Below are 15,978 nucleotides of genomic sequence, written 5' to 3'. Positions count from 1 at the left end.
ATAAGAGTCGCATGAATGTTGTGGTTAAATGGTTTCATTCTAATTCAACTGTCTACATGGGACACACTGCCAGCTCCACTGAATAAACATAATCTGAGACTTCGCCTTTACAACATCATCTACTTCCAGTTAAAATGTATTTGTTAACATATATCAAAATACATGTGCACTTAATATTTGGACATAGAAAATCTCACAAGACAAAATCTATATACGCCATAATTGCTTTGCATCTTCTTTGTATGATGACTAAGTATATAAGTAGGCATATGTCATTTGCGACATGAATGAGATCAATCTCTTTAGTTGTTACATTGTCTGTGCTTACTACTGCCTTTTAAACAACTAAGACAAACGAGTAAATCATATCCACAAAGTCTAATGTTAGTTCTTATATGTGTATTTACGTGACAGATAGCTTTGATCCCATGCATCCCACTTAATGGCCATGTTGTAATTAGAAAACTGGACTTTAACTCAGGCTGCAGAGTGAGTGAGTGAGTGAGTGAGTGAGTGAGTGAGTGAGTGAGGGAGGGAGGGAGGGAGGGAGGGAGTACTTATACCACTTTTAGAAATATTGAAGCATCATCATGGCCCAGAAATTAGCTTCACACATTGTTTGTATGTGGGGAAATTAAGTCTGGTCTTCGGCATAATGGGCAAACAACTTGGCTACCCCATCCACCCTCTTTGCAGCACAGAGTTATACCTGGGCAGCAGCATGGGGTATATGTACACAGTTAACTTCTGACAATTTATGATTCTTCAGCATAAACACAGACATGATAATATTCTCAGTGTGCCTCTTTGCCTCTCAACATTGAGGTTTAAGCGATTCTGCAGTTCAGATTAGAACCAGTTACACAAAATCAGGTACTGTTGGTGATACAAGCACATTTAGCTTTAGCTTTGCTGGTTCAGTGATGAAGAAGTACGATCAAATGATGACGTCTCATCAAATATTTAGAGCAATGGCAACATGCAAAGGTCAAATCAAGGTTAACCTTTTAAACTTAAACCAACAAATCGATAAACATGCAAATGTGGATTCCAAGCACGAATCTCTATAAAACATTTCATGGAATTAATCTCACCATAGACAAGCAAAAATAATCCATATTTCCAATGCATGATATCAACAATATGGAAAGAGACTCCTCTACTCACCTCCTTTCGTTATATCTGTGTGCATGTGAGCCAAACCTCTGCAGACTGAGTATGCCATTTTACACAGTGTAGGCCAGTCCAACGTGTTATTTTTTAAGTAATTTGTGAGCGAACCAACAGGAACATATTCCAGTACCAATAAATACTGCATGAGTCCATCTTGGGACAGGCGCTCATCTGCTCCATAAAACTTCAAAAGATTATCATGTTCCATAAATGGCAGTCTGTAAATATTTCCCTCATTTTGGTAATACTGTCGATAATGTGGAGTGTATATTTTGACAGCGACCTCCAAGTCATTGAGCAGGCCCTTCCACACTTCACTGTATCGCCCTTTGCTTATGATGCTGCACATCTTCAAGTCATCGATTTCGAAGCCAGGAGGTGGCTGGGCTTCAATGTGTTGTAGAGGGTCATGGATGACACGTTTGTTCGTGACAAACATTCGATAAATTAAATAAACTATTAAGATAAGAAGTGCCACAGAGCAGACTGAGACGAGGGAGATGATGATGGTTTTCTCGCGATAAGTTGGGTCAGGAGTCGGGCGGACTGAAAGACAAAAGTCACATTCATAACAGCATACAAATCTGGAACCATGAAAAGAAGCAAGCTTGTATGTCTACCCAAATTCCAGCTATAACACAGATATACAACTGTACTTTCAGTAAAGCATTGTGTCAGAGCATTGTTGTTCATCTAAATATAAACTCAACTGACTCAAAGTGAGGGAGTTTAGTTATACACCACACTCAGCAATATTCCAGCTATTTGGCAGCAATTTCTGTAAATCATCAAGTCTGGACAAGACAATCCGGTTATCAACAGCATGAGCATCAATTTATGCAATTGGGATATGATGACATATTTTAACCAAGTCAGCAAGCCTGACCACCCGATCCAATTATTTCTAACGAAAAGTATGGGTTATTGTAGATAAACTTTAACCCAAATCTTCATTGGATAACTGCTTTAGAAAGAGATGGCCACTGGCCAAAAGTTCCTTTCATGACCGTTACTGATGTAAACTTGTGATATGAAACAAATGAGGGGTGTGAGTGAATGAGTGAGTGAGTGAGTTTGGTTTTATGCCGCTTTTAGCAATATTCCAGCAATATCACGGCGGGGGACATCAGAAAATGGGCCTCACACATTGCACCCATGTGGAAAATTGAACCCGGATCTTTGGCATGACGAGCGAACGCTTTAACCACTAGGTTACCCTACTGCCCCAATGAGGGGTGTAATGATGATAAATTATTATTATTGACTTGTAGATCAATATGTGTTGTGTTTGGGCCATACTGGGTGGTACACATGTCATCTTGAGGGTATACTGTGCATCAGTTTATACAAGCCTTTGGTGCTGTTCACATGAAGCCCATGAAATAGTGTGTACATGATTACACACAGCTAACCCAAGCATGGCAATGTTCATGGATGCTTGTTGCCATTGAATATTTACTGTTCACTGCAATGTTGTAAAACCACTTCTACATATTGTACTCGTCAATGATAGCTACATTGCAACCCCATGGTATTGACAGTGTTCGCAATAACACAGAAACATGCATTTTTCACGCCAATAAAAATAATAAAACCATGCAAAAAATATTTTGCAAGCATGTTTTGGACGCATAGATTCTGATCTACATAATTTCAAAAAGTACCTTAAAACTGCAACATTTAGACAAACAATAAATTTTATCATGATTCAGGATTGCACTGGAAATTTCACATTCAAAAGATTTGGACTACATATTTATGATTTTATTTCTGCACATACTTGTACAAAACCTACCAATCACTGATTGTACTCCTCAATGATAGCTACAGTGCAACCCCATGATAATATATTGTACATCTCAATGATAGCTACTTAGTGGATACAAATTGCAACCCATACCATTGAGTTGCAATAAAACTATTCCGGAGTATAATATAATACAATGGGGATGCAATGTAGCTATCATTGAGGAGTAAAATACCATAGGGTTACAATATACATACCACTGAGGTGTACAATACACTACCATAGGGTTGCAATATAGCTATCTTTGAGGTGTACAAAACAATACCATAGGGTTGCAATATAGCTATCACTGAGGTGTACAATACAATGCCATGGTGTTGCAATATAGCTATCATTGAGGTGTAGAATACAATGCCATGGGGTTGCAATATAGCTACCATTGCGGTGTAGAATACAATACCACGGGATTGCCATATACCTATCACTGAGATGTAGAATACAATGCTATGGGGCTGCAATATAGCTATCATTGAGGTGTAGAATACAATGCTATGGGGTTGCAATATAGCTACCATTGCGGTGTAGAATACAATACCATGGGATTGCAATATACTTATCACTGAGGTGTAGAATACAATGCCATGGTGTTGCAATATAGCTATCATTGAGGTGTAGAATACAATGCTATGGGGTTGCAGTATAGGTATGAGGTGTACAATACATGTACAATGCCATGGGGTTGCAATACAGCTAGGTATCTCTGAGTTGTAGAATACAATGCTATGGGCTTGCAATATAGCTATCATTGGGGTGTAGAATACAATACCATGGGGTTGCAGTATAGCTATGAGGTGTACAATACCATGGGTCTTGTCTCATAATACAGAACACTCAGACAAGTTACTCAGACAAGTTGTTGATCCAACACTCCTTAATCTAACAATCAGCTTTATCTGTCACTAATGTGAAGAGCAAATTAAATCAAACTCTTCAAGACCTGTTAGTCTGACAGTCTCACTCATCTAATTTGTAATAAATTGTTCATTAATAACACTGACACAGTGATCAGCTAAATTGATGGTGTGTACACGGCCTTGTGTGTTAAGGTGAGTCGAGCTGGATAGCAGATACAAATTGCAACCAATCAGGACTAAATCACATGTTTAATGCGACATAATGAACAAATGCTTATAATTTGATTTCTGATATACCTTTCCCACTGACCAACTTATCAGAAATCACTATTGTGTCAAAAGGATGTATGAAGTAAATGTACACTTCTCCCTTCAGGCATACTATTCACATTTCCCATACTCCATGGTACCAGATTCTGCTTCATTTCAACATTAAGGGCACAATGTCACACACTGGGGGCAATATGTTGGGGGGCATATGCACTACCTTTTGCTTCCTACTGATGCAATAAAAGATTTATGATTCCTTATGATTTTCCTATAATCGGTAATTAAAACTATGAGGCAAACAGTTTGAAACAATGTTCGACCAGTGGAGGGCATGAGAGTTGATTTAATGCAATGTTGCATTAATTCATTTGACCTTTTCAATTTAATATTGTAATCTATGTATGTTAAAAAAATTGAATAAATTAGTGTAAATCACAAATTTTTTGCATCATGACATTATTGCGAGTGGTGACCAACAGACGTTTTTATGTCACGCTATTTTTGCGACTAGACTAATTCTCAAAACATAGTTTAGTTTGACAGTTTCAAAGCTTACTTGCCGCTTAGTTTGCCGCTAATCTTGAACACCATTCAGTGGAGTACTTCCGCATGTATGCAATGAGTGATTTACAGTATATGGTAGCTTCCCTGAGGGCTGATAGTATTATTTAGAGAAATGTGGTGTGACAATGTGCCTCTAAATAATTTATTTCAACAACATGCAAACTCTTACGTGGTGTTGGCGGTGCTTCTGAGGTGTGCATATCAGGCTTGTAAACATCAGTGACATTCTCGTTACATCTCTCTCCGCCTGAGCAGCAGCAGAACTTGGAGTAGACACTCTCAGACACTGGCTTAGGAGGTGTGTTGGACCGGCATGACTTGTCAAAGCATTGGTTCTGTTCTCCAATCCAGCATCCTGAAAACAGATAATCACACTTAAAGATCACTTATACTATAAGGGGTGCAAATACATTAATCACTCTCTGGGATCATCATAAATGAAACCTTGTCATTAAAATTACTCATTTCGATCTTTCATTACCTTAAATCGACCTTTTTGACAACAGTGCACAATTCTCAGCTACAAATGAAATTTCAACCAATCAAAGCAGTGCATCTCTGTGACTTAATATGAGGGCCTATGCAGAATTCATCTACATTTCAGGGGGAAAACTATTTGGTTGACAGGTTTATACAAACCTGAAATTGCGACAGCTATTGTGAAAAATGAAAGCTATATGTTCTCACAATCTACTTTCATTTAGTTTTGTCTCCTGCTTTGCCAAGTTTCTGAGTTACAACCCTTGTTTTCATAGATGTTTCTTTCAAAGGATTAACCTACATTGATTGATTGCTCATTATTGGCTTACTAAATTACTTTTTAAAAGAATGACGGACATTATGCAATTAGTTGCCAGGTGTGCTATCTTGGGTGACCAATGAGACTATACACCAATGTGAAAAACCTGAAATGATACATCACTTTTTCGTATATTAGACTGTTAAAAGACACATCACTTGGGAAATCTGCAGATGATTGGTATATCACTGGTTTTTGTGGATATTGATGGATACATTCCTTGAACAAGGTAACAGCCTGGCATTGCTCCTATAACTTTATTTTGTTTTAATTTTAATATTTACACTTTGCTTTTTATAGGTTGTCGTAGAATTCAACAAAATCATTGCTTTCGTCATGAAGTGTAATGATACAGACAACATACACACGGGCGTGTGTGCGAACTGTGATTCACACTGGCAAACTATAAAATGTCTAGATACTACATTGCTGTTATAAATTCACTATAGGTATCATATAGGCATATCACTCCTTTGTATTAAGTTTCAAAATGCATACAAGTATGATTATAAAGTAATTAGGATTATAAGACCAAATATATAGACGTACAAGAGGTCGGGTATTTCTAACAATACATGCTTACTTTATCCGTAATTTAGTAACAATGGTTGACGGAAAGTTTTGACAGTGCGCAAAGTACTGCATATGACCATAAACAACTGCCAATCTCATAGATAAGCTGACCAACAAAATTAGTACCACCAGCCTTGTTCATCTTTTTGTCGTGATCAGTCTTTGCAAACAGAGCATCACAAATCCATACTGAATTACACAAGCAAACCTTGTTGTTACACTATCTCATTCAAAGCAAGGTGACATTCGCATTACATGCATATCTGGCAATACACAAAAGTGTTGCCACATAACCTCAGTGGCGACTACAATATTTTACATTCATAGATCAAAACCAGGAACTAAAATGACATTTTTCAAGAATATATTTCTCTTTGTAAAATACTAGCTCAGATAATGTTTTTTTCTGCTCATTGCATCAGAAAGCATTTGTGTTATAATTACTGGGTATGTCCACAGCTGAATGCCTTTTCTATCTCTGTCTACAAGACAGATACACTCTGTAATTTTAGTCCCTGTATATGTAGAATACCCAACAAAAACAAATTAGAACTGAAAAGGTAAATAATTTTGCCTAGTGATGTTTAAATGTAATTTTACCTCTTCACCCACAAGAGTCAATTTGAATCAATATGATGGTGGTTTCCTATCACCTGAAAAATGAGTTTGATGACAGTGTAACCCATAAAGATAACTGCTGCTTTTATTTTGTTGTATTTGTGAATTTTGTTTGTTTTGGGGTTTTGGTTTTATTGGAAGGAGTGAGTGAGTGAGTGTGGTTTTACGCAGCACTCAGCAATATTTCAGCTATAGGACAGTGGTCCGTTAATAATCGGGTTGCTGAAGGCCTGTTCTACCCCAGACTTTAATGGCTTGAGAGAAACACAGCGAGAGGGGATGGGGTATTCAAAATACAGCTTATCTACAGTTATACACAGTAATATTTTGAATAGTGTTGTATGCCAGTCATGTTGAAAGTTCAAAGAGGTGGTGGTGTGATGGTGGAAGATTACCACTGATTGGCAGATGGATGAAGACAGGTAGTGCAAATTGTCTAAAATAATCATGCTTGAATATTTTATCACAAGCAAATCTCCACCATAACATAAACAGAGTGCTATGAACTAACACTTCCTGGTATGACAGTGCTAACATCACCTTGATGAACTTAAGCCCAGATTGTAATATATTAACATTTACAGATAGTAGCACGCAACCATGAACAAGGTGTCAGGTAATTTAGCAGGTCATATCAACAGCTTCCTGTTCTGAGAATCAGGACAATATCTAGTCTTCAATAATTCAAATGTCATACACATATTCCCTTTGATTCAGGATCAAGGTACCTTTCGAAATGTGTAAATTAGGCTGAGTTTGGACTGTATTCAGACACCAATGATATTGTCTAAATTATTCAAACATGGCACATGCAACTGGCTAGCTCCCAGACACAAATACATAAGCCAGCCCTCCCTCCTTGTAATAATCAATAAGTGATGATCAGAGCAAAGGGCTGTCTTCTAACAACTGTCTGCGCTTGATCACATTATACCAACCATAAGCTCTATGTTATATCCTCAAACACAATCTGCATCTCAATGAGGCTCTTTATGAATGCCCATAATAAGCACTTCAGTCATACCTTGATGCATTTGCAACAATGTATTACATTCACTGTCTCACCGTTTGACTTTAGTCCCCTCTATACAATGCTCACAACTCTATACTTTATGTTTGTTCAAATCTTTGTATCATTATATCACCCTATTAATGGATCAGGGTGCACTTGACTTTTTGTTCTCAACTCCCCGGGGAGTATAGAACCCACACTGCCTGTAAGGCATCAGGTTAACTGCCATATCACCATCTCATGGTACTGGGCAGCCAATATCTGCTGGGCATATTTCGAACAAAGTCACTTGTCTGTACCCCATTTATATGAATGTGCGGCAGACAGGTGCCCTAGAAAGTCTCAGGAGCCAAGCTGACTGGCATGGTCAGCTATCGAAGAACTCTCTGCAACCAACATATCTGATCTGTGACCTGTGTTCTCTGCACAAGACCATGTACAATGAACAAAGGAGATATCCCTTATGTTAAATGATATCAGTTGCTTGAAAACAGTGTGAGCATCTACACCAAAACTGTGTAAGCATCTACACCTAAAAGGCGCACATGTTGACATAAAGACACTGTATATCCATTGAACTATGTCCCTTGTTCATCACACACCTTGAAAATGCCACTCAAAGAAGCTACCATGTGCCTTCTTTGCTCTCAGATATGCAACTACCTAAAATGTCATGCTTCAAAAAAAAATTCCTTAGATCAACCTATGCATTTTCAAAACAACCTATGTCAACAACTGTTTGACAATATGTGACCCAGAAAACATGACACAAAAAGATTCTCATCGATTGGTTGGTTTGTTGGTTTGCAATATTCAAGCTATATCGAGATGTTCTGTACATTATCAAGTCTGGATCAGACAATCTAGTGGTCAACAGCATGAGCATTAATCCACCCATTTTTTGATACCATGACATGTGCCAACCAAGTCAGCAAGGCTGAGCATGAGTTCCCATTAATGGTTTCTTAGGACAGGTATGGGTTACTGAAGATCACTCTTAATACAGATCTTTATGGGTGGATCTGGGTGTGGCGAATGTGGAGGAGTGTTTACAGAGGTGTGACTTGACTATCTTTAGACGTTCACAACATCTACTTCGAACAATTCTAACAAGAGTCATCAGAAGATGACATATCCCCCCGGCCCCACACATATTTGAAATGACAAATCATCCGACAGTTACTTATTGTGATTTTAGACCATGTCTGAATTGTTTCCATGGAATTCATTAAAAATATAAATGCCATATATCTGTAATCAGAAAACGTCACCATTTCAAGACCTGGCTCATATATCTGCCAAGATCTTTTGAAAAATACGAAATGGTTTTCAAGTTGTGTTCCGGAAATGAAGTCCGGAACGTTTCATGGAACCGGGAAAATAATAAATCACAAATACCTGTAAATACCAAAAGGCACCATTTTGGGATCTGCCACACATATCTACCAAGTTACACTGACAGATATTAAGAAGTTTTTGAGTTCTGTTCTGGAAACGAAACACACCTCTTACTTTTGAGACTAAGTCCGAACCGTTTCCATTGGAACCCAGAAAATAATAAATCACAAAATCCTGTAAGTAGCAAAAGGCACCACTTTAGGTTCCGACTGATACATCTACAAAGTTTTCCAGAAAAATATTGAACGTTTTTTCAGTTCTGCTCCGGAAACCAAGCCCATCTCTCCAATTTGAGACTAAGTCCGAAACATTTCCATGGAAACCGAGAAAATAACAAATGACAAAAACCTGTAAGAACCAAAAGAAGAGTTTTTGAGTTCTGCTTCTGAAACGAAGCCCACCCCACCATAAGACTAACACCAAAATGTTCCACGGAAAAACAAGAAAAAAATATAAATGCCAAAACTCCGTAAATAGCGAAAGGCACAGCTATAGGTTAAGTTTATTTTATCTATCAAGTTTGGTCTAAAAATATTGAACAGTTTCTGAGTTATGCTTCGCAAACAAAATGATTACCGACAGACAGAGAGGACGTCGACTATATCCCCCGCATTACATGCCGGGGGGAGAACAATGTAACAGCATGGTGGACACTACAATATCCAACTTATAGACTATAGACTATGGACTATACATCAGAAGAAACACAGAGATGGATGGAATGTTTGACATTATATCATAATAATACATGTATGTTCACTGTGTTCACTGAGTCATACTTTTGGTGTGACTGTTGTCAATATCTACTGAGTAATATAAAATAGAGCTGCTCTCCTGCACTTGGTGCAATGATGCTTTTATTGTACTTTAGGGTTTTTCATGAAAACATATCTAGAGCATGTAATTTGATAACTGAAAGGTATTGTGGCCAATTATAAAAAAGAAAATTGGTTTGACGAGGCTCTCCACCACTATCGTGGCCAGATATTGTCATCTCTATGCCTATCATCACGAGAAAAATCAAGCCCTGTGAGGCTCTTCACCACTTATATCAAAAGAAAACGTCAAGAATAATGAAGCTCTCCCCCATTTTCATAGCCAGAAACAGTCTTGACCAGTAAAGCTCCCAACTACTAGCATCTAAAGACCAGTGGAGCTCTGCACCATTCATGATGAGAAATCAAAAAATAATCTCTCACCACCATCATAACCAGAAACTGTCAAGACTAACGAGGCTCTTTACCACTAATATCACAACATAAAGAAAGAACCAATCTATCAATGACACTCATCACTATTACATTCTCTAAACATCAGAAATGAAGCTCCCCATCTCCTCAACCCAAAAAAAGAAAGAAGAAAAAAATGAGATGCCAACAAGGCTCTGCACCTCTAGTATGTACATAATTGTCAAGGTCAAGGAGGGTCTACACCACTGGTATGAAAACAACAGTCAAGACTAATAAGTCTCTTCAACATATACTGAGATAATGGGGCCTTCTTTGTAGTATTACTACATAACTCTGCATCACTCTAAGATTGACACTAGATAACAAAACACCTTTTCACAGCTGCTTAAAACAACTTTGCAATTACTCTTCATGAAGCATCTGAGCCAACCAGCACTGACAAAATGGCTGAAGCACTTGAATCATTAAGTGGTGCCAATTCTGATCAAGCAGTTTTTGTCACTGTTTTCATAAAATGCACTTAATACAAGTATCAAATGTGGTAACATCTGTCAGACAGAACTTTTGTTTTTTAATTACAAGCTTATATTTGGAATAGTGTTCTGGCTTGAGGATGAAAGCTATTGCTCCATGCCATAATCTGAATGTTAAAAGAACTACTTAAGGGGTCCTTACATAACAACATGCTGGATGAAATGGCAACTATGCTGAGATCTTGTGTTTAACAATACATTCTCCTGAAGGCAGTCAAGGCCCATTCTATGCCCTTCACTCACAGTGCCCTTGGAATGGACAGAGCAATAGATCTGAATTCTGATGTGACAATAAAGAAGTAGTTTTCAGACAGCAAATATCCATGACTAAGTTTACCACTTCAGGAGTGAGTTTAGTTTTATGCTGCTTTTATCAATATTCCAGCAATATCATGGTGATGGACACCAGAAATGGTCTTCGAACAATGGTCATTGGCATGACGAGCAAACACTTCAACCATTTGGCTACCCCCTCTCTGCTACCAATTTGGGGACCAATGCTACTTTGAGTGAGTGAGTTTAGTTTTACTCCCAACTCAGCAATATTCCATCTATATGGCAACAGTCTGAAATAATCAAGTCTGGACCAGAGAATCAAGTGATCAACAGCATGAGCTTTTATCCATTCAACTGGGATATGATGACATGAGTCAATGAACTCAGTCTCAAAACCTGATCCCGTTTGTCACCTCTTGTGACGAGTATGGGTTACTGAAGATCAATTCTATCTTCATGGGTTATTTCAACTTTGAACAATATTCCAGCTTTATCATAATGTGTTAGCTTAATGTGGGAGAAAAGCCAGAAGTGATGCTCGCTGGTGTCCGGACATGGTTTGTTGGTGACAAATCTAAAAACTGGGATTCAAACCCACACTCATGGGTTTCTGGCTAGGCCAGGGGCATAGGGTAGACTGGTGATTAAAGCATTTGCTCATCAAGCCGAAGACCTAGGTTCGATTCCCCATGTGAGTACTATGTGTGAAATAATTCTAAAAGAGGCATAAAAGTAAACTCACTCACTCTGGCTAGACTGATAAAAACAACCTTGTCCAGTGAATTATCGCACCTGGACAGTAAAAAGCAATAAAAGCAGGTTCAAATTCTTCACAGCTCATCAGTGAACTGGAAAATGAATAACAACAAAAACATGTTCAATCTTTTGTTCCATAATTCCTAGCCTCTGACACATATAGCCAGGATGTTTGACATCAGTGCATATGGACCGTATCAGCACAATTGGATATGGCTCATAATTACCTCGAAAGTGCATCACAGATGTTTGCACTTTTACATGCTAGATACATTGTTACCTTGTTCTGTGTCATTGTAAGATAGTAATTACATCGCAGAGCTGATAAAGCATGTACTCCTGGTCACATGTAGTTACTGTTGGCATGTCTGTATCCCAGCTATAACATACATGATTGCCACAGTGGTTTCAACAGCTGCCGGGACTATTTCCCATGAAATCAGTACACCATGTCATTAATCCCAATGAGCTGCTTCATTCAAGATCAATGGACAAATAATTGTTTTTCATGACATTTTGTTTTGTACTGTATTGAAAATTAAAGAGATTGTAAGCAGGCCTACAAAAGAAGACGGCACAAAGCACCCAAACTGTGGAGTATGGCACACTATTATTGAAAATTTACAAACAAGACATAATACTGATAAAGTGCATATCGTAATGATTAAAACCTCCCACAATTTCAAAGGTGACCACAACAGACCAAATACACTGTATATTAATGAGGTGTGATGCATTCAGTATGATCTATTAAGATCATTATGTTTTACGTTAAAGCAAACCTACTGGCATATTGTCATGTTCAGGTCACAGAAATTATTCAAACTGCTTTAACATCACCAGTTTGATTTCTTTAGTCTTGGTTTGTTGTTCAAAGGCAGGCAAAGGCAACTTTTATGACTCATTTTAATCCAGGAGCGGACAGATGCCTTAATCTGGTGGCACATCAGTTTCTGATATACAGAATGAATTTGTGACGCATACTCAATCAAGATCAAAGACACAAACAGTATCATGAATTTGTTGTATCATGTTAGCCAGTAATATTCCATCAGTGCTTGTTATCACACTTCAATCTATTCAGTAATCCATTTCGATCTGTAAACCCTTGATGGATCATGGCTGGCACTACAGACATTTGGTGGTGGATACTGATCCAGCGAGGAGTCTGGGTACTCAACATTAGCACTGACTGATTTTTTTTTGGCACAAAATGTAATAACGTTGCCATGGTTACATTAACAACTATCCTAACACTGTCTAAAGTGAATTGTGCACTCATGGATGTACCTGTCTATTTGTTGGTGCTTAGATCTCTCAGGACTGATCATGGAGAGCATGCATCATTTCTTATGATGTCATGAAAGTGTGCATGACTTGGAGAACTGTTGGAGAGAATTGTAATATGCTGACATGCTTGTTTGAAGACAATTCTTGAAAATTGGAAATGGGGAATTGGAACTTTGAATTTTTAAGACGATGAACATCTACCTGCAGATTACATAACAGACATGTACGATTAACTTTGTATCAATTCAAAATGATACAGTTGTAACCAATGGGGCTCAGCAGGACAACAAACAGCATTGAAATATTTCATGTTCTAAAATCAAAAATGCTTGCTGCAAATTAATGATGCAACATCACCAAAACTTTGAAAAAATACATCTTCTAAAGGTCCTATAAATAAGTAATACGATACTTTAATATTTCACTTCACTCAACAATTTTGCTTCCCGTGACATCTCACACTTCACATAACTTGCACGAATTCAAGCTTGTTCTTGAAACAGAATGCAATGTTTGCATTGCATAAAAAACGTGTGGAAATGTTTATATGATGTTGTGGTATTCATGCCTTGAAATACAGTCTGACAACCTACACTAGCCATCTGTGGCATTGCCATTGGGTGCTAGTACAGGATAGCTGCAGGTCCAATAGTTGTTCATTCGCTTAGTTCTCATTACGACTGTCAACCTCCACCACAACTGTGGACTGCAAACTGGAAGTCTGATTACTTGATTTAATCAAAGATTGATCAGAAGGTCCAAACTGCCAAGTAGTCAAGCAGAATCCATAATAGAGCACCCACAATTTTGCCCAGTCTTTTAACCTGGAGCTTGTCGTTTCCAGGGGTTTACTTGTGATGACCAGAAATTACACAAAGAAAAATAGTACTGTAGCTTACCTACACATTAATTCAAGAGTTTAAAAACAACACCAGCACTAAAGAAATGTTACTATCATGTTTGATATTTTGATTAAATACTAAAATTAACCCGAAGAATAATCCCTTGAGAAGTTACAGATCACGATCACGCAGGATTCAAATTCTAAGAAAAGAAAATTAACTCAAAATGGTGATTACCACTATTCAGCAATCATGCACCAAATAAATCATATTTTGTAAATGAATGGTTGTGTAATGGCCATCTATATAGCCCAAACGATAATGTGTTAGCTTGTCACACCAAAGACCAAGGTTCAATTTCCCACCTAGGTACAATGTGTGAAGCACATTTCTAGTGTCCCTTGCTGTCATAAATTGCTGGAATACAGCTAAAAACAGCATAAAACCATTGTCACTAAATTACAAATATGGCACAAAAACAAACATACGTCTGGAGTTCCACTTCTGACTATCCATTCCACATTTCAAGACATTTTGACAATGCCTGAGCACTAGCCATTGGGAAGGCTCTGAGCTGACGGACATGTCTGATTTCAATACAGTTCAGTCACTTGAAATACTATGCAGTATCGGATGATCGGACACCTAATTCCCTCGCCTTGAAACCTTAACATATGTGTAGGATCAAATACGATTGTACCTCAGCTAATTCACTAACAGGTTGTAACAGTCTGAGCATCAGATAACACTGCAACTCATTACCACATCATATCTTATATGTCCTTAAAACACAATTTGCTTAATTCTCATGTTGAAACCTTAGTTATGAAATGAAAGAAACTGTACCTTATCTGAACATGGAATGTACCTGTGTGTATTATACTGTCCACATCTGTCTGTTTGAGGATATTGCCACTGTTCCTTAATTGAATGCTTTGCAATTTTATCTCAAAATGGGTAGAGTATTCGACCTCAGATGTCATATTTCCTTATGATATAGTTATTTCTACATCAAACAAATGTGATAATAAATAAATAAATAAATAAATAAATAAATAAATAAATAAATAAATAAATAAATAAATAAATAAATAAATAAATAATTAATGCAAACAAACAAATTTCCTTCTTTCAAGGTGTAATGCAAGATGATTTGGTTGACAACTGTGGAATCATCTTACAAAAAAGTAAATACATCTATACAAGTGAGTGAGTGAGTGAGTGAGTGAGTTTAGTTTTTAGCTGCACTCAGCAATATTTCAGCTATATTGCGGCGGTCTGTAAATAATCGAGTCTGAACCAGACAATCCACTGACCAACAACATGAGCATCGATCTGCGCAATTGGTAACCGATGACATGTGTCAGCGAGGATGACCACCCGATCCCTTTAGTCGCCTATATACGACAAGGTACGGGTACATTTGTACAAGTTCTAGTTGACATTTCAGATCAGTATCTGATTCATAACTATTAAGGCAAATGTTTAGCTGAAGAAACATTGGAATAACTTAAACTTCTTCCAATCAGGCAATATGAAGTCTGTAGAAATATCAAAATTGAAGTAAGCACATGTCTACAACATGGTATAAAACCTGTTATCTCCTTGAGAGTTTGTGATGAATATTTCCCACCAGATCACTTCATAGTGAGCAATGCAGTAACACTCCTGCAAAAAGTGCCAGAGAATGTTATCCAATCCTAAAAGGATCTGACAAAACGTGGCTTCTGGTATTTCATGTAATGAACTGAAATGGTCTGCAAAGAGTTAATATTCTCTTTTGACTTATCACCATTGCAATCAGCCATTCTAGGCCTATCTAGCAATTTCACTAGGTCTCTCCCATAAAGCAGGGCTGTGTTTACAATCAAGACGGTACAAGCCCAAACACACCATGGACCAAGTCACTGAAGCCTCTAATTTTTTAGATGGCAGGAACTGAGGGGTCTTTGTACAGATTTGGGGAATCACTGAGAGTTTGCATGATAAGCCGCAATTTTAAACGCCATGTCAGCGCCCTCTG

General features: G+C 37.7%; 1 protein-coding gene across 1 annotated transcript in view; it reads right to left on the bottom strand.

The window, feature by feature from the left end:
- The window catches only part of LOC137297679 (bone morphogenetic protein receptor type-2-like), a 90,643-nt gene that overhangs the window by 16,429 nt on the left and 58,236 nt on the right, over nt 1-15,978 (bottom strand). The window contains exons 3-4 of the mRNA XM_067829595.1: nt 4,838-5,023; nt 1,168-1,719 (exon numbers count right to left, since the gene is read on the bottom strand). Of these exons, the coding sequence (XP_067685696.1) occupies nt 1,168-1,719; nt 4,838-5,023 (738 nt within the window). The remainder of the gene's footprint in view (nt 1-1,167; nt 1,720-4,837; nt 5,024-15,978) is intronic.

The sequence above is a fragment of the Haliotis asinina genome, chromosome 10 (genome assembly GCF_037392515.1).
Source record: "Haliotis asinina isolate JCU_RB_2024 chromosome 10, JCU_Hal_asi_v2, whole genome shotgun sequence".
Lineage (NCBI taxonomy): Eukaryota > Metazoa > Mollusca > Gastropoda > Lepetellida > Haliotidae > Haliotis > Haliotis asinina.
The sequence above is the reverse complement of the archived record's forward strand: the minus strand, read 5'-3'. Positions and strand labels throughout refer to the sequence as shown.